Genomic DNA, 26,822 nt, shown 5'->3' with positions numbered 1-26,822 from the left:
CATTAAACACACCTACAAAATCCACTGCTTCAATATAATACCCATCAACGTCTTGGTAAATACAATTAATCTTTTCTCAATGCATAAAAATACATTTTAAATAGGATTGTACAATGTGATTTTTTCTAATCTATTATTCTTACATGGAATACACTTTTCCCTCTCCTTCAGCTTTCCTAATGGCAGCAGGTGTTCTTCTACCAGACGTGCAATTTATTAGACTGTCCCTCACTTGAATGTTTAGGTTACCTGTGATTTTTGTTTTTTTTTGTTTTTTAAAAGATTTATTTATTTATTTATTCAACAGAGACAGAGACAGCCAGCGAGAGAGGGAACACAAGCAGGGGGAGTGGGAGAGGAAGAAGCAGGCTTATAGCAGAGGAGCCTGGTGTGGGGCTCGATCCCACAACGCCGGGATCACGCCCTGAGCCGAAGGCAGACGCTTAACCGCTGTGCCACCCAGGTGCCCCATCTGTGATTTTTGTTAATGGAGAATAATGGTGGCCCCTACAATTTAAAGCACCTTCTTAGAAAGTTTCAATTGGCTCATGTTTTTCCAAAGGTAAAATAACTGTTCTCAGGACCAAGAAGAGATTTTTCTTTTCAACACTCAACACTTTACATTAAATGTTTTAACATCTCAACATTTCCAAATTTTCCCCTGCTGCCCATCCCTCAAAATTTACCTTGTTAAGAAAATACTTAAACATCATAACCTATCTAGAAAAATGTGTTTGGGTTGATACAGACAGCAAATTCCAGAAACTTCTTTGACATATGACAAGTGACTTGTCTCCCTGAAGATCTGGTCTCACAGTCTGATATTTCCATCTGTGCTCTACAGTTGTTCGTTCATTCACTTGCTTGGTCATTCTTCTTCTCCTCCTCCTTCTTCTTTTTTTTTTAAAGATTTTATTTATTCATTAGAGAGAGAGCACGAGCAGGGGGAGGGGCAGAGGGAGAGGGAGAAGGAGACTCCTGGCTGAACAGGGAGCCCAACATGGGGTTCGATCCCAGGACCCCGAGATCATGACCTGAGCCAAAGGCATATGCTTTACCGACTGAGCCCCCCAGGCGCCCCTTGCTTGGTCGTTCTTTAGAGAGCTTCTGAGCACACTGTGTTGGAGGCCAGTTGTAGGAACATGGAAGTCTGTACTCTAGGAGGACAGAGTAGGAGTGCTTAGTTAAGGGCCACGATTGCTGGGTGACAGCTGGGTGGGCTTCCTCCCTGTTCCCGTAGGACAGTGTGAAGCAGCTCCAGCCAAAATGTGTGAAGAAGAGGACAGCACTGCCCTGGTGTGTGACAATGGCTCTGGGCTCTGTAAGGCCGGCTTTGCTGGGGACGATGCTCCCAGGGCTGTTTTCCCATCCATCGTGGGACGCCCCAGACATCAGGTGAGCAATATCGTACTATAATTACCTAACTTGATAATTATCGCTACATTGACAATCACATGACAACATATAATACATAAATGCATCAAGATAACAGCTGTGCACCTAAAACTCACACAATGTTGCACATGAAATGTATTCAATAAAAGAAATTCTGACTGGAATAGAGAGAAACGGGGGTATAGATTAGGTCCTTCTAGGTCTGTGTGTCCGTGAGTATCCACAGACTGTCTCTTCCTCTCTGCCCAGAAATTATGTAACCTTGTTAAAAACATACCTCTGATGATTGATGTCTAGGAATAAGTATGAATTTCATATACCACATAGACAGATTTTCTGGTGGGTGTCTATCAGACATAAAGTTAACCTTTTTTCACAATTCCTTTTTGTCTCAATACAATCATTATCATCATCAGAAATACTGTGAGTTACCTAGTAATGCCTACCACAACCAGTCTTTGGAAGGAAAAGAAAATGAATGCCTAGGTCACTCACTCTCAAAGATCCTGATATTAGATGAGGGGAGGCTTTGCTACCAGATGTAATTTTACATATTGTAGGGGTCAATGGCATATGCGTGGACAGCCACATGGTAATTTTAGGGGACATTATGTATAAACAAAATGTTGGGGGCAGCCACATGGTAAAAACAGAGAATTTCACCTTAGAAATTCTCCTTCGCATCAGCAATGTAGTTGCTTATTGGGCTCTTGGTTTGGCATATAGTCACAAGAATAAATAATGGCCTCTTCCAATGAATGAAATCTGAAACCTGTCTCTTTGTTGAACTGTGTGGGATGGAAATATTTTGCACAAACCACCATTTACGGCTCTCTAGCAGCCATGACTGTTTGGCAATTCTGAAACAATCATTCCAGTGCCATTAAAAAATCCCAACAAGAATGTCCTTTCTTTTGTTGTTGTTTGTTTAAGCTTCACTTTAATGATTAAGAAAACACTTCTGACTAGTTTAGGTAAATGTCTTAATGTTGATTGGTATGGATTTTTATTTATTAGAAATCAAGCACTGAGTGGTCATTTGTCGATATAATGCTTTTGCTTATAATGGTTAGAAAATATTCACATCTCTTCGGCGGGTGACAACTTTAACAGTGTAGTTTCAAGGATTTATAAGAAGCAAAGTGCCATGTAACTAATATGTGAAGTTTCATACGTTCGTTTAACAGGTAATTACTGAGTGATAAATGTTTGCTGGGCAATCTGTTCTAGTGGCGAAAAAGACAAGGGTAGTCTCTGGCCTAACAGAGCTCGTTAAGAAACAGAGCGGATAAAAAAAAAATACAGTGTAAAGTTGCTTCACCCTCTGGGCCCTCTGCTGCTTAGAGACTGATTCAGGGCTGTTGCCATCAACTGAGGGACGTTGTTTACGAGCATAGTGACCGTAGACAGAATGTCAAGTCCTGGCAGCGAACAAGGAACTTCCTATGGCAATGATTTAACTCTTCGTGATTGGAGCATACAAGTTCTGGGGAGGCTGACTCAGGCTGTGCTGAATCTTTGTAGGGAGTGATGGTGGGAATGGGACAAAAGGACAGCTACGTGGGTGACGAAGCACAAAGCAAAAGGGGAATCCTGACCTTGAAGTACCCGATAGAACACGGCATCATCACCAACTGGGACGACATGGAAAAGGTACTGGGAGCTTCTCTGGAGGTCGAGCCTTCAAGAAGCATAATTTCTGTGGCCCTGGTTCAAAACATCTTGCTACTGTTGAAAAAAAAAATCCTGAAATGCTTCTTAAAAAAATTATCCCTTGCCTGACAGGGTTTATAAACTAATTAGAGGGAGACTGTTCTGCGGAGAACAGCAGCCCTTTGCCTGTGGTGGGAATTAATAGTCTGTTGTCTCAGTCAGCTGGATTACCTTCCCGGGCCAGCAGCCAGGAGAATGATTCCCCCACCCCCCTTGCTCTCACTGGCAGCCGAAAGGCTGTGCCTCCCAGCGGAGGAGGGAAGCTGGAGCAGCTCTGCCCCGCCCACGCCGGAAAGTTCTTCATTCACTCACCCTGAACCTTTTTGTTAAGTGTCTTAGTTTTCACTGTAGAAGCGGGAGCCATGACATCGCAAGTTCGCTACATTCCTAATGTTCCCCAGTATATTGAAGCACAAGCAACCGACAAAAATTTTTAAATAAGTATTTTAGAAAGTGCCTCTCTTTGTTGCTTTATCTCCCAATTTCATATAAAAGAGCTTATGGGAAGAGTTAAGTCCTAGGATTTTTTTTTTTCAGATTAAAAGAGAGAGAGAGAGGGCACATGAGGGTGGGGAGGGTAGGAAGGGCAGCGGAGAGAGAGAGTCTAAGCAGGCTCCACACCCAGCGATCTCATGACCCTGAGATCATGACCTGAGCGGAAATCAAGATTCGGATACTTAACCGACTGAGCCACCTAGCCACCCCAAATTCTAGGATTTTAATGTTTGTTATTAGACATCATAGAAACACAAGTGATTGGAGAAAAAGCAGACAGACTAATGAGAAAATGACATTAATTTTTTTTACTGTAGCAAAATATTAGAACACGATATCTGGACTTATATTTGTCAGTTCCCTACACACACACACAAACACACACACACACACACACACACGCAATCACACCAGTTTAATAGAAAACAGTATTGCTAGAATTTATCAGTAATAGTGCTCAGGACTCTACTTCTCTACAACAATTGCATTTCACTCAGTTTCTTAGTCTGAGATGCCAGATTGGTTCAGGCTGCTGTTTGCACGGAGGAGAAGTTAAAAATAGCAGCAGGAAATGCTCTAAGAGTTTCTCCCTGGGGCCGACAGCATCTCGGAATGCAGGCACCTAGAGAATTGTGATGAATAAAGCATTTCATCATTTCTAAAATTGCAGTTTAATGTGTCTTCTGGAGAGAGATGGGGGGTGGGATGGGGAGAGAGGTTTGCCGGGGGGGGGCTTGTTTTCTCAGTGACGTTTTGGGGTAACCACAGTATCTAATCTGAAGGGCGGGATTTCTTGAGCACTCTGCTACTTTTATTCCATCAAAGGAGTACAACTCTCAAGAGCTTTCTTTCCTTTCTAGAAACCACAACTTTAAAACCAAAGAAACTGGAACAAGATAAAGATTCTTTAAAGTCAATCTAGCTTTTGTCGATTTATAAAAACTTTCGCAGTTTTTGTTTTGTTTCAGCTTTGGATGAATCTAATATTCCTGATGCTAGGGAAGACTTTCCAGGCCCTTAAAAATAATCGGTTTAGCCCTTCTTACAATGGTCTGTTCTTTTTGGCATCGATGATTAAAGAGGCTGCTCAACCATGAAGCGAACACACTCATGCCCAAAGTACACCAAGACGCGGTATCGATAGGCAGTACTTTGCTCAAAACAGCTGAAGGCCAACAGTCTGCCCACGAAGGGAAGGCCCGGAGTGTGCCCATGAGGGCAGGCTTCTCCCAGCCCTGGAGAGCAGAGGGGGGACAGAGGGCGTGGAGGCAGAAACAGGGAAACCTGTCCTCCTCTCTCAGCATACGTTGTGGCGGGAAATGTCCCAAAAAGTATTAAAAATGGTAACTAGCTTTCTCAGGCCAGTTTCATGCATCCATTCATGCATTCACTCATTTATCCCTTTACTTGCTAAACTAAACCATTTCCCCAGGAATATTAACTAAAGTGGGAGTAGGGGTAAAGACAGAGTTGGCGCCTGGCTGGCTCAGTTCGAAGAGCATGAGACTCCCGATCGCGGGGTTGTGAGTTCAAACTCCACGTTGGGCATAAAGATTGGTTTAAACAAAAGTATAGTTGAAGAATAATAATAATACTTATTCTGGGCCAGGCACTGGCCTAAAGAGTAACTCTAGGGTTCTCGCCAAGACGTACTAGTTATTTTCATATTACCCATGGTGAGGCGAGCTGGGAAGGGTTAAATTTGCCTTAGCAAGCACAACCAAGGAGTGGTGGAGCTGGGATTTGAACCCAGATTTGACACTAGAGCCTGTGTCCTTAACCGTGATGCCATCCTGCCCCACTGTCCTGGGTTTGGGTTCCTGCTGAGTCACTGTGGGTAAGTTACTCATAGTCTTTGAGCTTCGGTGTCTGTGTCAGAAAAAACGTGGACATTTCATGAGTGCTTGCAGCATACTATTTGGTCCTAGTTTCATTCAGCTCCTTCTGGTCCCTCTCTGGGGGTCTGCAGCCCCCCACAACATCGCCTCATTGTGTTTCTCCTTGGTCCCTGCCAGATCTGGCACCACTCTTTCTACAATGAGCTTCGTGTTGCCCCGGAAGAGCACCCCACTCTGCTGACCGAGGCCCCCCTGAACCCCAAGGCCAACCGGGAGAAAATGACCCAGGTAAAGAGCCACTGCAGGATCCAGCCCCCAGGGTTGGGGGAGAGTCCTGTTTGAAAGGGATGGGGCAGGACAGCAGAGAGGAGGTCCACCCCAGCAACCCACTCGCAACCAACGACTTGCCAGGAACTTGGGGATCCCCAAGGATGGAAACAGCTTGATGGTCCTCACACCATTACTAGGGGAACTGCCCCTTGACTCCAAAAGCAATTGGAAATTAACACATGTAACAGAAAAAGTTGGATGTGTTGGGTTAAAAACTTCTAAGAAGAAATCATCTCAAAATGTGGGGTAACATACAGCGGAGAATCTGTCACTTCTCAGCTACGTGAGCTTCACGAATCCACTTCATTTCTTGGATTCCTGGTTTTCTTGTCTATGTGTCGGGAATAAGACTAGTGCTATTATTTTTCAAAGCGTTGATGTGAGGATGAATGAGGCAAAATGCCAAACATGTTTTGTGGTGCCCGATGTAATGAACGTTCAACAAATACTAGAATTTATTGTCATTATTATGAGTTGCCTGAAGCTGAAAGACCTTAGAGTAGGAGAGCATCCATTCCACCAGGTGGACAAGCCTCCCAGTCTGGTTGTGCTCTCCAATAAAAGCATCCAATGTCAGCTCAATGCTTGTTATAGTGAAGCTCTGGGTTAAGCATTTTATGTGCATTGTCTCTTTCAATCTGAACAATGGGAAGCAGGTCATATTCTATAAAGGAAGAGTTATGTAAGTGATTATACAATGATATATCTGATTATATAAATGAGAAATTCAAGGATCGCATAGAAGCGGCCGAGCCTGGAACCGACCTGGGATCTTTGGGGCCTGGAGACCAACAAACGTAAATATGGCATGGCCGATTCCTCAGAAGAGCTCTTGGTGCTTACACCAACACACGCGTGCGGTCATTGTTGGCAGGGGGCGCTTGTGTGCCTGGGAGTCCCTCCACGTGGCGAGGGATGTCATTTCGGATGGGCGCTCTTGTCCCTGGGATGGTGTGGGGACAGAAAAACGGTTGGGAATCACGGTTGTCTAGGAAATGATGTCAGATATTCTGGTGGATAGACCAGGGAGGGTTTGGCGGATGGAGAAGTGGAGGTCCGTGGGCATCTCCATGTGTACAACCTTCTTACGAGTGACCTGCAGCTGCTCTGGTCCTAATCTTGTCCCCAGACTGCACGAGCAGAGACACTGGCATTCATATGGAGCCCTCTGCTACCAGTGGGCATTTCTCGTCTTCCAGGATCAAGGTTCCTTCCGTTGAAGCCAAAGTGGCCTCGGATTCTAGGGCTGCCATTGACTCAGCAACTACATGAAAAAGTAGAACAGATGAACAGGACCCTCAGACAAATCACAGAACTGGGCTCATTCCCAACCGGTCCGAGCTTCTGGTCAAAGGTGTCCTACTGTAGACCAGAGAAGTCCAAGCCCGATTGTCTTCTTTTCTTGGTCTTTTGGCTTTGATATCATTAATACGTCCTAGGCTGCTCACACTGGAGCTCGCCTAGTCCAAACTCCTCTGTTCACGGTTGAGAGACCAGGAGGGAAGCGCACAGTGGTCAGCTGGTAGCCTGGTGAGCTCTCCGAGGTCACATGGGAGCCAGAGCCCTGCATACCCCCACTTGTCACATGTGTGCACCGCCCCTTCCCTTCACTGCACCCTCAGGTCAGAGTGTCCTCTGCCCAGAGCCGGGCGGGGGGGCGGGGGGGCATCTGTATTCCAAGCCCACCTTCGAGGGGCGCTCTCTTGAACATTCTTGCCGAGACTGGCGGGCAGCATCACTAACTTAGCTCTTTGGTTTGATTTGCAGATTATGTTTGAGACTTTCAACGTGCCAGCTATGTATGTGGCTATCCAGGCCGTGCTGTCCCTCTACGCCTCCGGACGCACGACCGGTAGGGGGGAGCCCTCATTGGGTGCACCGTCCCTGACGGGGTTTGATGGTGGTAAACATGGCCTTTGGATGGACTGGGGGGTCGCTAGAACTGACAGGGCTAATCCCAGCCCCGAAAGCCTTCTTCCCACCTTGGAAAACAAGTCCTCGGGCTCCTATTTCCAGCGAGCCATTTTCTCTGTCTCTCTTCCTGCCCTTTCTCTATCTTCCCCAAGCCCTGTCCTGCTTGTCCTATGCTCTCACGTGCTTTCTCTCCTCTCTTTTGTATCAGAGGCTCAGAACCTCCCCTTTCATTCGGCCATCCAGGGCCCCTGTCCCTGCTGCCACGGTGATTTCATCGTGCCCATTCGTCCCCAGGTATCGTGCTGGACTCCGGAGACGGGGTCACCCACAACGTGCCCATCTATGAGGGCTATGCGCTGCCGCACGCCATCATGCGTCTGGACCTGGCCGGCCGCGACCTCACCGACTACCTCATGAAGATCCTGACTGAGCGCGGCTACTCCTTCGTGACGACCGGTGAGGGGCGCGGGAGTGAGGCCGGGGGCGAAGGGGCCGCGTCTCCTTCAGAGTGACGTCCAGGACCCTGGTGACCATCAGGGAAACGATGGGAGGGGACCGTGCAGGTGGCAAGGCCTGACTCCAATGCCCAGTGCGAAGCATGGCCTTTCTCGCTCTAAGTCGTGAAACGGTTTCCTTGAGAAGGACAGTGAGAACCTCTAGGAGAAGAGCTAAGCTGGGCTGTGTCACTTGGACATTTTTTCACCTCCTCTGTTCAGAAGTAGATCATTGAATGGGAAGATACAGGGGACAGCATCGGGCAGCGTTTGCTGGGCTCAGTGGTTGGCACTCCTGGATACACCAGGGGAGAGCCCGGGTCCCGGTCCTGCCACTCACCAGCCAGGTGACCCGACTTCAGCAAACCACGGTCTCCTCACCCTCCCGTGATTGTCGTATCGAACGACCCTGAGCATGTGGAATTCCCAGCACTGAGTAATTCCATATTTCAAAGTCAGTAAGTCAATAATTGTTAGTTAGTATAAAGACCAACCCAGCAGGAAGCTTTTCCTGCGTCTTTGGCCCCCAAGCTGGTGCCGCCCGGCTGTGACCTCAAGAGGCAACCTCAGATGGCGCTGGACACGTTGGGGCGTCCTCAGTGTCCCAGCCCTGGCTGCCTACCCTCCCCTCATCAATCTGGTGTTGTCCACACGTTTCCGTGTCTGGACACACCTGAGGTTTATTACAGACTCCGAGCTTGAGCCCTGTGGGTGTTAAAGTTTCTTTTGGGGGTAGGGAGTTTAATTCATTCCTATGTTCCTCTTCTGCTCCTCACAAAAGAACCCCAGAAGATCTCCAAAAGGCTCCAGGGGCCTAGGTGGAGCAAATAGCTCAGAAGGTCAGAGGGCAGGAGTCTGAAAGATACTGCCTGCTCGCTTCTTCCTCTTTGACTGTGCATAACTGAGCCTCCCCGGCCTGCCTTCTTCTGGAAGGTAATGAATATGCCAGTGGTGTGAACTGGGACCTGCCCGGGCCAGGCAACATGGGTCTCTGGAGCGTTTTGAAAACCGTGGGGGCCTCAAAGCATAAGACTTCCTGGTCCACTGAAAATCCAATATAACAAACTATTGTAAGACAATCATAACAGAGAGTGACTAGTTAATTCTGGGAGGAAAAAAAACCCCAAATGTAACGTACAAAAGGATGTCCTGCTCTGTGCCTTTTCTAGCTCCTTTTCTTCCTGTTATGCGTTTTCCAGACCACATTTTTGAGGAGCCTACCCCTCTGCTAGGGACAGAAGTGGGTCCCTCGAGGACCTGTAGTTTAATTGCCATCACGGATTTTGGGTTGCAGAATATCGAATACACACGTTTTTAAAGGAACCCTTATTGGAGGAGAAACTGAAGTGAGGCGGGTGGATTTCTACACAAACCCTCATGTTTGTATCTCGGCAGCTGAGCGGGAGATTGTCCGGGACATCAAGGAGAAGCTGTGCTACGTGGCTCTGGACTTTGAAAACGAGATGGCCACAGCTGCGTCGTCCTCCTCCCTTGAGAAGAGCTACGAGCTGCCCGATGGGCAGGTGATCACCATTGGGAATGAGCGCTTCCGCTGCCCGGAGACCCTGTTCCAGCCCTCCTTCATCGGTAGGCTTCAGCATCCCATCCCTGGGCAGGGGGGAGCACCCTAGCCCCCCGAATCCAGCCAGTCCCTGGCTCTCAGCATCTTTCTGCATGTGGGGACGGGGACCAGGGGCCACAAGACCAAATGTATTTCTAAACCAGGCCAAGGGAAAGAGTGTCAGATTTTTAGGGAGAGCAGAAGGAGGTCAGGAAAGGAGTTTTCTTTCTGAGCAAACACGGTCTATGCTGTAGTCAAGCCAAAAGCATCCTTGCTGTGGGGAGTATGGGGGAAAAAATCAGATATTGCCTGTGATGAGGCCACAGTGGAGCCATGGATGGATGGGAAGGATGTGATGAATGCCAAGACTTCAGGAGGACTGCTGGGCTGGCGGGGGCGGGGTGAGAAAAATGAAAGAGCTTATTCCTACATTAGCATTGACCTTGGACAAAGGTTAGCATAGTTGTTTACAGAGGGTGGGCTCTGAGAGGGGTAAGCCCAGGCTTGAGTCTCAGTTCTACTGTCATGATCTTGGGAAGGTCACTCAAGGTCCCCAGGCCTCCGTGTCCTCGTGTATAAAGTGAGGGTTGTGAGGGTACCGGCATCACAGGGTCGTTCTAAGAAGTATGACAGATACGCATGGGATACTTAACCCAGCGCCTGACCAAAACAAGCACTCGGTAACGATTAGATATTGTTAATAATGATTAACTAGGTATTATTACTATTACATTCTGGCACCACAAATCATGAAGGGCCACCTGGAGGTTCTTTTCAAAAGACACACATCAGAAATTTTTAAAAGTGCAGGCAAAAAAACAAAAAACCAAAACCAAACTATTATCAAAATTGAAGGGAAAGGAGACCTTGTCCAAATCGGGTGAAGGACCCTCCTGGTAATTCGGTGCCCTTTAGCTTTGAGGGGCGTGAGCAAGGGAGCAGGCAGAGACTTGGGGTGGCCCTGAGCTATGACTGCATGCTGGCTCCGCACGGGACCTTCTGCACTTACTTGAACCGCACATAGCGGTGAGTCTGTTAACTATCAGCGATGTAATGTTGTAGCCCTCGTTCCCCTGGAGGGACCACATTAGGCTTCCTCTCTAGGCAAGAGGGTGGTCCCTACACCGCAGTGCCTGCCTAGCTTCAGTCCAGCGTAAGACCCTCCAGCAGCTCACGCAGCTCTTCCAGGTCTGACCTGGGTTTTGCCCACCACCCAAGGATCATGGCCCATGCCTCCTTTGCAGGGATGGAGTCTGCTGGCATCCATGAAACCACCTACAACAGCATCATGAAGTGTGACATTGACATCAGGAAGGATCTCTATGCCAACAATGTCCTCTCCGGGGGCACCACCATGTACCCCGGCATTGCTGACCGCATGCAGAAAGAGATCACCGCGCTGGCGCCCAGCACCATGAAGATCAAGGTACGGTTCAAGGTCAGGTGTCATGGCGATGCTGCCGGCTATGACACCAACCCCATCACCAGACGTGACGGGCTCTTCAGGGGCCATGTCTTCCTCACATGTGCTTGTGGTTTCCCAGGCTAAGCAGTGAGTACACGTCCACAAGTTCCACCCCTTACAGGTTAGAAGTCAGCCCAGTTCATCAGAGAAGCTCAATTATTCTGCACAAAATTTAATCAGTACTTATCCTTGTCCATCAGCTACTTTCAGGAGTGAAGTTCAACTGAGCTCCCCACGTGTGCATATCCCTTTATTTTTCTAGTGATTTATAACCCACATGTAACACTATATTAGTTTCAGGTGTATAACATAGATCAGTATTTGCATATATTGTGAAACGATCCCCACAGTAAGTCTAGATGATTTCTGTCATATCCCTTGAAAATATACATTGTGTCATTTTGCCCCATCACAGAAATAGTGCATCTCACACATAGAATGTTACAAAAAATTGGATGAGCCAGACATATTTCCAAAGAGGTTTAAATGTGGTAGATTCTATACCTTGTACTCTTTTTTCCACTGCCAAAAGTGATCACAGCTCAGTGGCCAAGAATGAGTTGTATCTTCGGCTCTCCGTCTGGCTCTCCTTTTTGATCTCGATGCTCAGAAGCACAGAATCCCTCCAGGATGACCCACCTCAGTCCCCGAGCCACCAAAGACCCTTATATTATGCGTTTTGAGTCCCAGTCGCGGGAGCTCAGAGATTAAATAAAGAGGGTTCTTTGGAGGCAAACTTACATGTACCTGGTGACTTCTCAAAGGCTGTTACCGCGCTCGGAAATGAGAAGCCACGCTGGGACTCTCTGACCCATGTCCCAGGGAGCGGAAGAAAGGGCACTCCGCATGCAGATCACACACCTGCGAGAAGTATTCAAACACGGTCTCTGTTATTTGCACTCCCTTGTCAGTTTTTGAAAAGGGTTTGCAGATAACAGAAAGAGAGCCAGACCGGAGCTCTCTGCGATGTGCAGGCTCTGAAAGACTGCATGGTGAGAGGAGAGACTCTTTCCTGACGTTGATGTTTCTTGGATGCTCCTCTGATTGGCTGTCTTCCCCTCTTCCTCCCACACCACCAGCTCAGGGCTCACTGACAAAGTCCGCCTAGGTGGGGGTGTATTACAGACCGTGGCAGCCAGAGCCGGCCGGTTCCTGCTTCCCCAAACCTGGCTTCTTGAATAACACGAATATGGAACGTGGGGCTCCAGTGTGGGGAGAGAAAACCCGTTAAAAGACCTGGGGCCGTAAGGTGATGACTTTAGGAACAACTGACACTGGATGGTGGGGTTATAGGTACCACCTTTCTGTCCATCTAAAATTACCCCCAAATGAAAAGGTTGCTTCTAAAACAGAACAAAACAAAACAAAACCACACCTAGGAGAGGTCCAGGTTTGAATATCGGGTCTGACAGGTGTGCAACCAGTGTGACCTAACGTCAGGTACTTAAACCTCTCACAGGCTCTGTTTCCCCATGTGTAACATGGTGCTAATTCAACACTCTCTACACTGGTCTGAATACGTGTAAAACGCTTAGTATCGTGTAGGCACATAGTAGGTGCTCGGTAAATATTAGCTACGTGTATGAAAAATAAATGTTCAAACAGAGCTAGGGGGATAAACAGAAATTAAACCTTTCCACCGTGGTTTCAGAAATACCTTGTCCTTTTGCCCAAGTGTCAATATTTGTCTCTACCCAAGTATCCAAGTCGGGAGTGGGGTTGGGAATTGTTCATCTATAGTTATGTTTTGGGGTTCCTGCAGGTAGATGGGACCCCTGGCTTGAGTCACCGCTCTCTGCGTCTAAACCGTTCATTTGTTTAAGGAACATTAGCATGCCCTGCCTGTCAGGCCTGGGTAGCAGGGAGAGCCACTGGGACCTACCCCAGGGAAATAAACGGTCATCCCACAGGGGACCCTGAGCCCCCTAGGTGAAACAGTGCAGCTCGGTGGACTTAAACAGGTGGAAGGAGACTCCTAGAGACAGTTCCAGCAAACCAAAGCCCCTCATGGAGGACGCCGGTGTTTGTCTTCACAGAAAATATATGTGTTTTGCTGAGCTCTGAGACACAGTTTATGGAAATCAGAGACATCATCCGGGCTCTTGAGCAGAGGCCAGACGGGATGCGGGGCTCACTTCCGTCCTTTGTTGAGCAGACCAACGCCATCAGAGTCGTCAGAGGGGTTTCAGAATAGATTCTGTAACGGAAGCCAGGGAAACAAATGTGCTCCTTGGAGAGTCTCTAAATTCACTTGTCGCCTCCCTTGGCTTAGGGTCCGGATGGGGTTAGGGCCAGGCATCTGAGAGCAAGACTGTCCCTGTTGTCCACTGAGCTCAGCAAGGTCCACCCACTCTGGACCCTGGGGGAATGCCAGGCCCCGTCCTAGCGTGCTAACGGCCCTTCTTTCTCATTCTGGCCAACAGATCATTGCCCCTCCGGAGCGCAAGTACTCTGTCTGGATCGGAGGCTCCATCCTGGCCTCTCTGTCCACCTTCCAGCAAATGTGGATCAGCAAACAGGAATACGATGAGGCGGGGCCATCCATTGTCCACCGCAAATGCTTCTAAAACACTTACTGCTCTCTGTCTGTCTCTGGCACACAACTGTGAATGTTATGTGGAGTAACGCCTTCAATTCTTTTCCGAATCATTCCTAGCCAAAGCTCTGACTTGTTACCTATGTGTTTTTTAATAAATCTGAAATATGTTACTGGGAACCTGCAGCCTTAGCCGGGCACCCGGCGACTCACCTGTTTCTGTAGGTGGACCCGTGGCTCCCCCTCGTGGTGGATCCTGGGACATGATACGGCTAGGAGGGGCTCGCTCACACTAACCTGGGATGTTCCGACTAAATGCTGTCAGCGGAAAGAATCTGAAAATACATGGGAGGTAAATGGAAACGTGGATGAAAGTGTATCAATAGGATAAGCCACCCTGACTTCACCACTTGCTGGGTCATCACGTTACTTTGCTGTCTTATAACCTCAGTACTGGGAGGCTGATGTGCGAAAACAGAACAACTCTGTATTATACACGCACAGGTGTATGATTATAAAATATATGAAACATATGAAACAGTAAGTATACAGATTTTCCTCAACTTGCGATGGGCTTACATCCCACCAAACCCAACCTGAGTTGGAAATATTGCAAGTCGAAATGCATTTAACGCACCTAAGTACGGAACATGAGCCCAGCCGACCTCAAATGTGCTTAGAATACTGACAGTTGCCTCCATTTGGGCGAAACCACTTAACACAAAGCCTATTTTATAAAAAACAAGCAAACAAACAAAAATACAAGTGCTGGATATCTCATGTAGTTTATGAAATACCGTAAAGTGAAAGATGACTGCATGGGTCCGAAATTGCAGGAGGTGTGTGTGTCGTTGACCCTGGGAGCTGTGTTTGCTGCTCCAGCCCAGCCTCAGGGGAGGGTACCTACCACCCAGCGCTAGCCTGGGGAAAGATCGAAATTCAAATTCCAAGTACAGTTGCTACCGAATGCCTTTTGCTTTCACACCCTCATAAAGTCAAAAAATCTTAAGTTGAACCATTATAAAAGCTGGGTAGGTGTATTGGGAGAAAGTATGACCTTAAGTCTTTCAGGGGAAACAGATTCTTAAAAGAACAAGAAATGCTCCAAACTCTCACTATCCATCTAGATTGTCGGTTTCCCTTCTCCTGATCGATATCTGTCCGAATAAGATGTTACAGATACATTCACACAAGAAGGGATGGGAGAGTTAACAAGTCTCTCCAAGTCCCGCCGGTGTCCGTCATCACACAAAGGGTTTAATGGATCTCCTCCCTCATGTGTTCTTCACAACGAGGCGGGCACAATATTATTACTGTGTCCATTTCACAGATGGAGAAACAGAAATTGTTCCCTTGATACCATTATGCAGAGGAGCCATCAACTTCAACTTCTCTTTGAGCCATTTGGCCTGGGAGGTACAAAGAGGCAGAGAAACACCTTCCCTCCTCATAAGGGCCTTCGTCTCAAAGCGCTTTTCTGCCCAGGCTCTTCAGGGCCCTCTGCAGCCCCCAGCTGGGCACCACGTTTCCCTTGTGTGGGAAGTCTGAGCGGGGCTCAGCAACCACTGGCTGTCCGTCCAGTGAGGGGTCTCTGCTCAGGGCAGCAACTCACTGCAGAGATTTACCCAAGACGTAACGCCTGTTTGGCCCAGAAAATCCAGGCTCTCCCTGGTCTTCTCTGGCCCTGTGGCTTGAGCTAATTAATATTAATACTACATACCAAACCCTATATATTAGGACCTCATTTTATCCAATGACAACCCTATGGAGTTGGTATTCTTACTGCCTTTTGATAGAAGGAGGAACTGAGACTCTGAGTGGTCCTGCCCCTGGCAGAGAACAACTTGACCTTGGTTCCAAGCCCAACTCTTAGCCCTTAGGCCAGCAAGTCTCAAGGCACAGGTCACACAGGTCAACTTCACTGGGGGCTCATTATAAGTGGGTAGATTCCTGGGTCATAATCCAAAGCCTGCTGACCTAGACTCTCTGGAGCTGAGGCTGGGAGCCCGAGTTTTAATCAGATTTCTCTGATGATTCCTTTGCACATCAAAATTTGAGAACCGCTGTAATGTGTCATGATTGAGGGAAATTTCCCAGTTGCAGGTTTCCGCTTACCAGTCAAGGGCGCTCCGTACCTACTAGAACTTAAAGTTGGGCGTTAGTGCACAGGTAATTATAGTCAGATGGCTCTTGTAATTCAGGCAAAAATCCCCAACGGCTCCCACCCTCACTACAGGGTTTGCATAGAGTAAAACAAATCTGCTGCATGGCTGTACCTCACATCTACCACCGGAGCACGGGAGCTCTCGATAAGGGAATGAGGCCTGGAACCATCCAAGAACCTGAAAACGCCAGTGCCAGAGGCAGCAATCAGGAGAACCAGAACCCCTCACTAAATGGGCATGCGTGAACTGTTCCTCCCTTGTGAGCACCCAGCTTTGGTGCCTCAGCACCTTTGCCCAGTCTCAGGTTAGTTCCTCCTCCCTTTGATTCCACAAGATGCCCGGTGACCTTGAAGGGCTGGACGGGTGGCAGAGTCCTGTGGATGAGCCTCCTATGAATCTCGAGGAGATAAAACCAGCAACATATTTGGCTGCCTCCTGAATCCCCTTTCCTCCCTTAGCAATAGGGAACCAGACTCAAACCCACTCAAATTTCCCCATGACAGGCTTCTGCAAAACCCCCCAAAAGATGACACAGGTTTCTAGGAACATTGATTCACACTTTTGCTATGAACAGATGAGTGGGAGTGTTACTCACTTATTTTTTGGAACCAAGTAAGTCTTTGTTGTCAGCGTGGTGTCATTCATGCAGCCAGGCTGAGCCTGAGTCTCTTGAAGAGAATTCCGAATACGGAACAGCCTGGGGAAGGTTTCCCGATTGCAGTGGGGGAGGAGGCCGTCTGAGCCAACACACATGGTTCCACCAGCAGCCATTGCTGCAGTGAAGCTTATTCAAAAAGATACGGAGAAGAGGAGAAGGAGGAAGAGGAAGGGGAGGAGGAAGAGGAAGTGGAGGAGGAAGAGAAAGAGGAGGAGAAGAAAATGACCCAGCCCTAGATGTGGCCGTTGCACGTCAGAGTATGAAAACCAGATGCACAAGTCCTGTTCATTTCCGGGAGACCCCAGTTAGTTCAAGGGCTGCGTGAAGAGCACCTGCTTTCAGCTAGGACTGGGATAGGTGGGAACCATACAGAGAACAGGCCTGGCTCTGCTCAGATGGAACTTCTGGTCTAGTGAGGAAGACGGACATCCCACAGGTAGCTAGGGTGCACTGTGAGGATCACAAAAGTGGAAATATGGATATGGGGGATGGGCTCGTACAGCCAGAGGCTCCGGGGAACCTCCTCCCCCCGAGGTGGTAGTGCTTACGAGAAACTTAGTAAGAGTTAACCAGGAAAACAGGGTGGGAGAGCTGAGGGGGTGAGGCTGGGGAAGGGGAAGTAGGGTGTAGGTGGCCCGAGTTCTTGGCAGAGGCCGAGATGGGACAGTGCGCCCCTATGTGGAACTGAAAAGAGAACCCCAAAGAATCAAACCACACATAGACTTCAGAAGTTTGACTATGACTTGACTGATTTTCCTTTTTTTTTTTTTAAGATTTCATTTATTCGACAGAGATAGAGACAGCCAGCGAGAGAGGGAACACAAGCAGAGGGAGTGGGAGAGGAAGAAGCAGGCTCATAGCGGAGGAGCCTGATGTGGGGCTCGATCCCAGAACGCTGGGATCACGCCCTGAGCCGAAGGCAGACGCTTAACGACTGAGCCACCCAGGCGCCCCTTGACTGATTTTCCAAAGCAGAGTTTATAACATTTTCTCTGTGAAACCTCAGTCTTGAAATCAGACAGCAATTATAAGCCATGAAGGCCGTTTTGAGTGAGAAATTTGGTATTGGATTCATTTGCCATTCACGGGGGCTTCATCTGGTGGGTTAAATTCTTCATCTCATTTTCAGAAACATAACCAGGAAGTAAACATCCAGGCACTGCCATCTTGCTAATTCGTTCCTGATGCTATCGCTCTTCTAGAATGTTCTTGTAATCACTCCATGCCCCCTTGGAAGTCTGAAGGAAATATAAATGATTACGGTTTGCCTGGTGCTTTTGTAACATTTGCTATCTTTAAGAAAACTGATGAGGACACAGGCTTTTACACCGTGTAGTTAATGACAGTTTCTCAGAGGCTGAAACTCAGATGTCCCTTTGAGAAAAGTCTGTGGCACTCTAGACCCACCCAATCCAAAGATGGTATGTTCGTATTCTTCGTAGGTCATGTCTCTTTCTTTCCCAACAAATTTGGTTTTGAAGCGTATTCCTCTGTCCTATCATTGGGTTGACCCTTTCCTCCCCTCTGCATATGCTACAACCTGGAACCCTTTAAGAAACGGCCTAAAATCATCCAACATCAGATCTTCCTCTGCAAAAGAGCATCACCTGTCCACACAAAAATACATGAAGCAGGTGAATTCCATCCTTCCAATTGAGAACTAGCCCTTGTTCTTAAAAAAAGGAAAAGTTTGTGATTTCAGATGGACGTCCCCAGGTCTTCTCCCGTGTGAATACATAAACTACTGAGTTTCATGCAAAGAAAAGTAATATTTAGGTGCCATTGGTATGGCTCTTGTTGGTTGTTTTCTCCTGCATTTCTAAGATTTTTTTATTTATTTGTCTGAGAGAGAGAGAGAGAGAGAGAGCACAAGCAGAGGGGAGGAGCAGAGGGAGAGGGAGAAGCAGACTCCCCACCAAGCAGGGATCCCAACATGGGGCTTGACCCCAGGACCCCGAGATCACAACCTGAGCTAAAGGCAGACACTCAACTGACTGAGCTACCCAAATGCCTCTCTCTCCTGTCTTTCTAATCCTACCCGGTCAAAAGAGTCAATTGTCCTTGATAAAATAAAATTCTTCTTCTAAACATATTCTAGTGAGCTCAATAAGTGCCTGAGGCTGGGTGTCCCACAATAATAAGCGTGTGATGACAGAGAGTTCTAGAAGCCTCAGGCATCTTCAACATCAGCTTGGATTTTATTATTGAAATTTGACTTTGGGGCACCCGCCTGGCTCAAAGAGAGAGAAACTCTTGATCTCGGGGTGATGGGTTTGAGCCCCGAACATCGGATGTAAAGATTACTTAAATAAATATTTTTATAAAAATTTTGACTTTAGGGGCACCTGGGTGGCTCAGACAGTTAAGCTTCTGCCTTCGGCTTGGGTCATGATCTCCCGGTCCTGGTTTCGAGCCCTGTGTTAGGCTCCCAGCTAAGCGGGGAGTCTGCTTTTCCCTCTCCCTCTGCCTCTCCCCCTCTCTGTATCTCTCTGTCTCAAATGAATAAATAAAATCTTAAAATATATATTTTTTACTTTAAAAGAATTAAGTTAATAATGTACTGCTCTGTCAGAACCACTATGAGATACTACAAAAACACATGTACTACGATGGCTATCACACAAAATAAAAATGTGTTGGCAAAGATGTGGAGAAATTGGAATCCTTGTACATTGCTGGCAGGAATGTAAAATGGTTCAGCTTCTACGGAAAACAGTTTGGCAGTCCCTCAAAAAGTTAAACATAGAATTACCATATGACCCTGCTATTCTACTCCTATGAATATACCCCCAAACAATGAAAACAGATACTCAAAAAGTACATCTACGCACATGTTCGAAGAAGCACTATTCACGATAGCCAAAAGGCAGACACATTCCAAACATCCATCACCGGATGAATGGACGAACGTAGGTGGCATATCCAGTCAATGGAATATTAGTCAGCCAGGAAAAAGGAAGGAAGTACTGATACACGGTACAATGTGATGAGCTTTCACAATGTTAAGGTGAAAGAAACCAGACCCTAAAGTTCACACATTGTATGATTTCAATTATATGAAATAGCCAGAATAGATAAATTTACAAAGACAACGCAAATTGGTGGTTGCCGGAAGCCAGAGGGAAGGAAATGGGGAGCAGCAGCTTAGTGGGTGAGGAGTTTCACTTCGGACTGACGCCAATGTTTTGGAACTAGTCAGACGTAGTGGTTGAAGATACTACATACGGACTGAGTGTCACTGAATTGTTCACTTCAAAATGTTACTTTTACGTTGCATGAATTTTACCTCAACAAATAGTTTTTTAAAAACAGGGAAAAATTATAATGCATTGCCTTGCAAAAAAAAAAAAACCAAAAACTTCAGTAAGTACAAAATTTTATTGCTGCAAGGAACCTGCGAAATCAATAATTCATACACCTCATTTCTGGAGATGAGAAAACCTTGCCTGAACTCAGGATTAGAGCAAATGTCTTCTAGTTGTTTTGTTTTCTCTTGTCCATCAGTCTTTTGGTGAGAAAAAACCTTATGAAACTTACTTTTTTGAACAGTCTGTCAATGTTTTTCTCTCTTGGAATAACTGCACAGAAGAATTTTAAACATCCTCTTGAGACTCAAGAATATAGTGTCACCACTCAATTCACTGGTACATTGGGGACCCCTGGAGACCATGACTAAGTTGAATAAACCACTTTCACGGTCAAGGTGGCTGTGAAGGTTATCCTCCCTGATGGTTGGGAAAAAATTATCGCTGTGGTTTTAGAATGTCTTTTGGTCTAGACAATGCCCAAGGTATTTACTTTAAACAAATTCAGTACGGCAGTCTACAACACTCCTACCCACCCCCCCTTCCTCAGGGTCCTTCCCTGTCACTCTGTTTTCTCTTCCTCACCCTCCACACTGCTCCAACTGCCCCCTGCATTCTGGCTATTTTCCTCTCTAGGCAATGTTCTTTCCCCTGGATTTTCATCATTTTACCCATTTCTCTAGCTCCTCTCTGATTATTCAAACATATACAGGAATATGGATTTTATTAAATTTGTTTAATTATAAAAAAATATAAGATTAAAATCATAAGTATAAAACATTATTAACATAAAATATATTGCTTTAATTTAAAAAAACCCTTTCTTTTCGAGAAATTTGTTCTTGGAAACTAATACCTAGTATGACTGAATCAACTGGCAATTCTCTCTGAAAACTATCTTTGCAAAGAGTAATTCTGTAAATCTGTTTGAAGGCCTTTGAACACCAGATCACAGGAAACAGAACAACAGCTATTCATATTCTCATGAATGGTACTTTCTCATGGAATTATGGGATTTCACATGTATACCAGTGCCACCATAAAGCATGGCAAATGGTTAAACAGTAGCTTTTTGGCACTTGCCTTGCTATGGACCAAATGTTTGTACCTCCCTTGTCCCCAAATCCATACATTGAAATCTAATCCCTAGTGTGACGGTGTGTGGAGGGGGGCATGTGGGGGGGGGTTGAGTCAGGAGGGTGGAGCCCTGATGATGGGATTAGTGTCCTTATAAGAAGAGACTCGAGGGAGATGACCTCTGTCCACCACGTGAGGACATGGCAAGAAGGTGGCCATCTGTAAACCTGGAAGAGAGCCCCCACTCAGGCCCCAAATGTGCTGGCATTCCCTCAGACTCCGGGTCTCCAGAACGGAGAGAAGTAAATGTCTGTTGTTTAAGCCACTCCGTTTGTGCTATTTTTGTCAGAGCAACCCAAATGAAGACGTGCCTTTTGATAACTAAAAAAAGAGTCTTCTCGGACATCAGTATGATGACTCTCTCAGAGCCACTAACTAATGTTTTTGTCAGCCGTCCCCAAGGAAAATACATTCTTGCCTCATGAAGAGCCAAGACGTCAGAAAAGGAAACACGTTTCTTAAAGGACAGAGGAGTTTTTTGCATATTTGTTGTCTTCACGACAGATAACACGCTAAATTCTTCTAACAACAAGGAGCTGAACGTTTTCATCTCTTCCTTGATCAGGGCCAAACACATGACATTTCTCAAGCACCCTCTTCATGGAAAACATTCTCTTGCTATACGATTCTGCAAGACGTGCCAGGAGAGAAACGTCCGCTTCCCATGTTTTGGGGCCTCTGTGGCTGGTTCCCCAATGAAAACCTCGGTCTCAGTCTGAGCAGTTGTGATAACACAGTCTCCAGGATGACCTGTGTGTCTGCAGCACGGATGGAATGGGGGGAGATATGGAACCAACCCTGGGATGTGGCCTTCACTGACACTGCATTTCAAATATAATGCCAACTGTTCCACAAACAAAACACTTCTCAAAGGAATCCAGGAGCAACTTCAGGACCTGAGAATAACCCACAGACAGCCTGCTTGCTCTTCTATAATTGACGAGGTCTGTGGAGACGAGAGTAATTTCTGCGTGATGACAAAGAAAATCATTTCCATTCTGTCCCCGAGGAAGAAAAAGAAGACAAACAACTTCAGTAAATATTTATTAAGTACTGTATGAGTTTGCTGGACCGCCATAATATAATACCACAGATTGGGTGGTTTAAACGACAGAAATTCAGTTTCCCACAGTTCTGGAAGCTGGAAGTCTGAGATCAAGGTGTGGACAGGTCTGTTTCTTCAGAAGCATCTTTCCTTGTAGAGGCCGTCGTCTCCCTGTGTCCTCCTGTGATCTGCCCTCTGCGTCTGTGTCCTAATTTTTTCTTCACATAAGGACCCCAGTCAGATTGGACTAGGGCCCTGTAGTGGCCTCATTTTACCTTAATCACCTCTTTAAACGTTCTACCTCTGAATATGGTCACATTCTGTCTCCACAATGTTTTTCCTCCTAATTCAACTTGCCAACACAGACCACAAACCTCCCATTCCTTCTGTTTAATCCCTGTCTTTTGATCCAGATACATGCTTTTCTTATCTAGATACCAGTCACAAATCCTAATCCAAGCCTCAGTAAAACCATAATGTTGTATTTATGTTACCTTATTCAGCTTAAAGGTATTTTTTTCTTCCAGTTCCCTGCGCCATGGTTTATAGATAGATGCTTTTAATTGCAAGTGTGCTTTCCAAATTATTTTCTTACATATTCTCTCAGGCTAAGAACTATCAGTTATTTCCTACACTGCATTTCTTCTCCCTATCACCCCTATTACCTTTCACAGTAACAAGCTGTACACTTTTATTTGAGACTTTATACATTCTTCTGTCAAGCGTGTCTGGTTTCAGTCCTCTCGGTCAAGTTAATGAGCCGTCTGCTACCCCAAGTCCTCTGGCACCTGCTCCCTGAGTAGAAGCTCACTGTTCTGGTATCTTCCACTGGGATCTGCTGCAGACATATCTCTGAGCCCACCTGCTGACACTGAACGCAAGATGGCTCTACCATCTGTGGCCACGTTTCTTCTCACACGTGGAAACTGCTCATCTTCGACCACAGGGAAGGGTGGCAGAAACAGATGGCCTGTCTGGGAGACCCCCTGGTACTCAGCATCTCTCGTTTGGAATTACTTTTATTTTTGGATTTTTTTTTAAAGATTTTATTTATTTGACAAAGAGAGAGAGAGAGAGAGGAGCCAGTGAGAGAGGGAACACAAGCAGGGGGAGTGGGGGAGGGAGAAGCAGACTCCCCGCTGAGCAGGGAGCCCGACACGGTGCTCAATCCCAGGACCCCAGGATCATGACCTGAGCCGAAGGCAGATGCCTAACCGACTGAGCCACCCAGGCGCCCCCTGGAATTGCCTTTCACGGGAACGAGGCACAGAAAGCTCTGAAAGCGTGCGCAGAGAGCTCTACGAGCATCAGATGTACTGTTTGCAGCGTCATTTATTACGCGGTCGGAGCAGCTGGGCGAATTCACAGCTATCAATGTAACACAACTGTGACTCTCCGGAGACAGAGCAACCCAAAAAGAAAACTTCAAAATGGGCCAGAACAATAAATATCAAACTTTCTCATCTAAAATGTATAAATATAAAATATCAGTCACTTCAGGAAACGTCTTAAGAAAATCTGGCAGCCGCACGTCCACGCGTTCGCGTCTGCTGTTGATGGTGCTAGTCTTCGGAACACATCACCTTAGATCCAGCATGGTTATTTTTATGTCTTTTACCAACACATGTTTGCATATCTAGGTGAGAAAAAATTGGTTTTACATCATAATATTTACCATGGTTCTCTGCAGAAAGGGAATGTGAATTTCCTAACTTAAAAATGTTCCTAATTCAGAAAATGTTTCTGATGAGAACAAATAGAATCATATTTCTTCATTTCCAACAAAAACACACGTATAAAGGTTGCCAAGTGATTGTCATTTTAAGTAGGTCTTAACTTCAAAACAACGCTCCTCTGGTGTTCCCGCCAGAGAACCACCAGCCAAGCAGCTGGAAAGAAAAGATGTAGTCACAAGTGTTTCTTTGGGGCTACATGTAGCCAACCAAGAAGTATGATTACAGCTTTCAGTGAACTGTTCTGAAAAATTAATCTGGCCACACTGAGCAGAAAGACCTCATGAGACACTAAATATCATTTTCTTTCATTATCTGCTTCCTTGGAGTCTGAGGAAAACTGTATTTCTTTACGTATCACACAGATACATAAATGGAAAAGTAACTTCATGCACAATCAAGTGTGCTGTAGAAATCCTGCCATTTTCTTGTAGATAAAATAATAATGCAAAGAAATCAGAAGTAACTACAAAGATTGATTAATTTTCAGGAGAAGAAAACCCCAAACTAAGCACCTCAGTGTTTTATCCCGTATTATACTGCTACTGTTTCTCTCCTTAAAGGGGAAAAAAAAAAAAAAAGGAAGAGGTGAAAAATAAGCATCTGTAAAAAAGAGCCAGCAGAGTCTACTCACACTGAACAGCCTGGGGTCCTTGGTGTGTGGATGAAAGCCCTTCTTCTTACAAGCAGAAACCTCAAGCATGCCGGCATTGGTGAGCCTGAAAATACCGGTGCTGTTTCAGGGTGGAAATAAAAGGTACAAAAATTAAAGATCATTTGGCTTTCCAGAGCGAGCAGGTGGGAGGGAAGGAGAAGGGCAGAGAGAGAGAATCCTAAGCAGACTCCATGCTCAGCACAGGGCTTGATCTCACAACCCTGAGATCCTGACCTGAGCCAAAATCAAGAGCCGGACTCTTAAACGACTGAGCCACCCAGACGTCCCTCCACAGTAATCTTTTATTTTTTTATTTTTAAATAATTTTTTATTACATGATGTTAGTCACCACACAGTACAACCTTAGTTCTTGATGTTGTGTTCCATGATTCATTGTTTGCGTATAACACCCAGTGCCCCATGCAATATGTGCCCTCCTTAACACCCATCACTGGCCTTTTAAACCAATTTTGCAATAACGGCCCAGAGCAGAGAAACTCCCGAGGGGCCAATGCCAACTCCACGCACCTGCTGGGCTGCAATGGGGAAGAGACAGCTGAACTGTCCTGTGAGACCGGAATGGAAAATGGAGGCCCCGTGGGAGGAAATGACAGGTGGCAGTTATTTCTACTTTTTCTAATACTGCAGATGCTGTTTAAAGAAACAGCAAATATTTGTTGAGTGCTAACTGGTGCCAGACACTATGCTGAGCCCTTTCTACAGACTGCCATTCACCTGCCTCTTCACGTCAACCCCCACAGGCGGTGTCAGGGATAAAGAGACTGAGGCTCATGGTGGTGTCACACACCCTTTGAGGCTGGAGGCAGGACTGCACTCTAAGTTTGTCTGACTCCTCTGCTCATAATCACTCTCTAATGATCACTGTCTCCCAGACCTAGAAAGGCTTTGGAGGTCATTAAGCTAAGGCTAGGCATTTTCTTACAACAGGAGAATTACGATCTCAAATGGCAAACTGAAACAACACCCGGTTTATCCACTTGGAGATCGTGCTCACTAAGGAAAGAGAACCAGTAATCCCACTATGAAAGGACCTTAAAAACCAAAGGAAGCTGACTGCCACCAATGTCTGCTTCCCAAGGGCATGGGGCCCCGCCTCTCCCAGTGCTGCCACGTGGCCACATGCTGCATGGACGCACCTGACCCAGCGCCTCAGACCCCTCCCTGGGACCCCGCCCACAAGGACACTCACTCTTTATGCTTTGGCGAACAAACGATGGCAATGGCCTCTGGCAGCATGAGCTGATAGGAACAGTGAGTGTGAAGATCAACACTGGACAGGAATGCAGTTTGGGTCGGATGTGTCTGGAAACAGAAGAGAGCACAATCTTACTGGAGGAGCTGTCTTAGCTGAGGCCACAGCCCATTCTAAAGGAAATCTCTAGTGACTGGCTTTTTCTTTTTTACCGTCATGAATCAAATCAGGATTTTAAAAAATGTGTGGCTGACATTATCCTTCCCCTCGTGCGCCTTGGAATAACCACAGCTTTGAGAAGAGGCTCTTGGAAGCGTTCGTGTGTGTTCTGCTTTATCAGAACAGACAGAACTGGAAATTAATTTGCCAGAGGCTTTAAAGAGATTCTCATCACAACGAAACTAGGAGATGGTTCTAGGGGCATCTCAATTTCACACACAGGCTCCCGAGGCTCCTTTAAGTAACTTGCCCGTGGTCACACAGCTGGTCAGCAGCACAGCTCTGATTGGAAACCCAGAGATGCTTTAGACAAAACCATGGACACGAAAGGAACGTTTTCAGTGAATTTACCACATTTTGCTGTGTGTCCTTTCGTGACCGTCATTCCCTACAAATGGGGGAACAGAACTCTCCAAGTTGTTGGAGGCGTTTGGGACTCATCTCCCACAGCAAGTAAATACCCGCATGATGAGAAGGAAGGGGAGATTATAAACCGAAAGCTGTATCTTCCAGGGTTTTAGCTATATACAAGCTTACGCTTGTGAGAGACAAATCAGAGGTTTACACTTGAATATGAAAAATACACACACCCATCATGATTTTTAAAATTCATAGTTAACCCCAATTCCCCTTGAAAAAGGAATGTGACCACTTTAAGCATGAAAGCAAGACCCCCAGCATGCATTGTCTGCGTCCTGGGCCCATCGCTCCCTGGCTCTATGACACTGAGAAGATTACTTAACCCCCTCATGCGCATTTCATCAACTATACAACAGGGACAGTAAGCATTTTCTTCATGGGGTTGCTACATTAAAATTAAATGCGACAATCCACACGAAATTCTTAGAACAGCGCCTAGCACAGAAAGGAATCAAAATCATTTGCTATGTTTGTTGCTGTCTTATTGCTTTTGCTATTTTAATATTGTCATTGTTTTTTTTGTTTTTGTTT

General features: G+C 46.3%; 2 protein-coding genes across 8 annotated transcripts in view; one reads left to right on the top strand and one right to left on the bottom strand.

Moving 5' to 3' along the window:
- Nucleotides 1-255: 255 nt before the first annotated feature.
- Nucleotides 256-26,822, bottom strand: part of STAMBPL1 (STAM binding protein like 1) — a 69,303-nt gene continuing 42,736 nt past the window's right edge. For 5 of the 7 annotated variants that reach the window (XM_045802370.2, XM_087863152.1, XM_045802369.2 and 2 more), the window contains 3 exons: nt 25,650-25,762; nt 24,419-24,518; nt 256-23,687 (listed from right to left, as the gene is read on the bottom strand). In XM_045802370.2, the coding sequence (XP_045658326.1) occupies nt 23,631-23,687; nt 24,419-24,518; nt 25,650-25,762 (270 nt within the window). In that variant the 3' untranslated portion in view covers nt 256-23,630. The remainder of the gene's footprint in view (nt 23,688-24,418; nt 24,519-25,649; nt 25,763-26,822) is intronic. The other 2 variants (XR_015724880.1, XM_087863151.1) reach the window with 2 other exon arrangements.
- On the top strand, nt 1,262-13,921 carry ACTA2 (actin alpha 2, smooth muscle). Its single transcript, XM_045802373.2, has 8 exons — nt 1,262-1,395; nt 2,920-3,048; nt 5,619-5,729; nt 7,539-7,623; nt 7,980-8,141; nt 9,575-9,766; nt 10,985-11,166; nt 13,629-13,921. Exons 1-8 carry the CDS (start codon nt 1,267-1,269, stop codon nt 13,770-13,772), a joined length of 1,134 nt encoding a protein of 377 aa, XP_045658329.1. The 5' UTR covers nt 1,262-1,266; the 3' UTR covers nt 13,773-13,921.

Source organism: Ursus americanus, chromosome 6, assembly GCF_024610735.1.
Source record: "Ursus americanus isolate L20-20 chromosome 6, mUrsAme1.1.p, whole genome shotgun sequence".
In the NCBI taxonomy this organism is placed as follows: Eukaryota; Metazoa; Chordata; class Mammalia; order Carnivora; family Ursidae; genus Ursus; species Ursus americanus.
This window is presented reverse-complemented; position numbering and strand designations above follow the sequence as displayed.

What these genes read in the sequence shown, in the direction of transcription:
- ACTA2 (XM_045802373.2), top strand. Translation starts at nt 1,267, where the DNA reads ATGTGTGAAGAAGAGGACAGCACTGCCCTGGTGTGTGACAATGGCTCT. An exon ending in ACTGGGACGACATGGAAAAG is followed by an intron (nt 3,049 to 5,618) that starts GTACTGGGAGCT and finishes GGTCCCTGCCAG; the next exon opens with ATCTGGCACCACTCTTTCTA. An exon ending in CTACTCCTTCGTGACGACCG is followed by an intron (nt 8,142 to 9,574) that starts GTGAGGGGCGCG and finishes GTATCTCGGCAG; the next exon opens with CTGAGCGGGAGATTGTCCGG.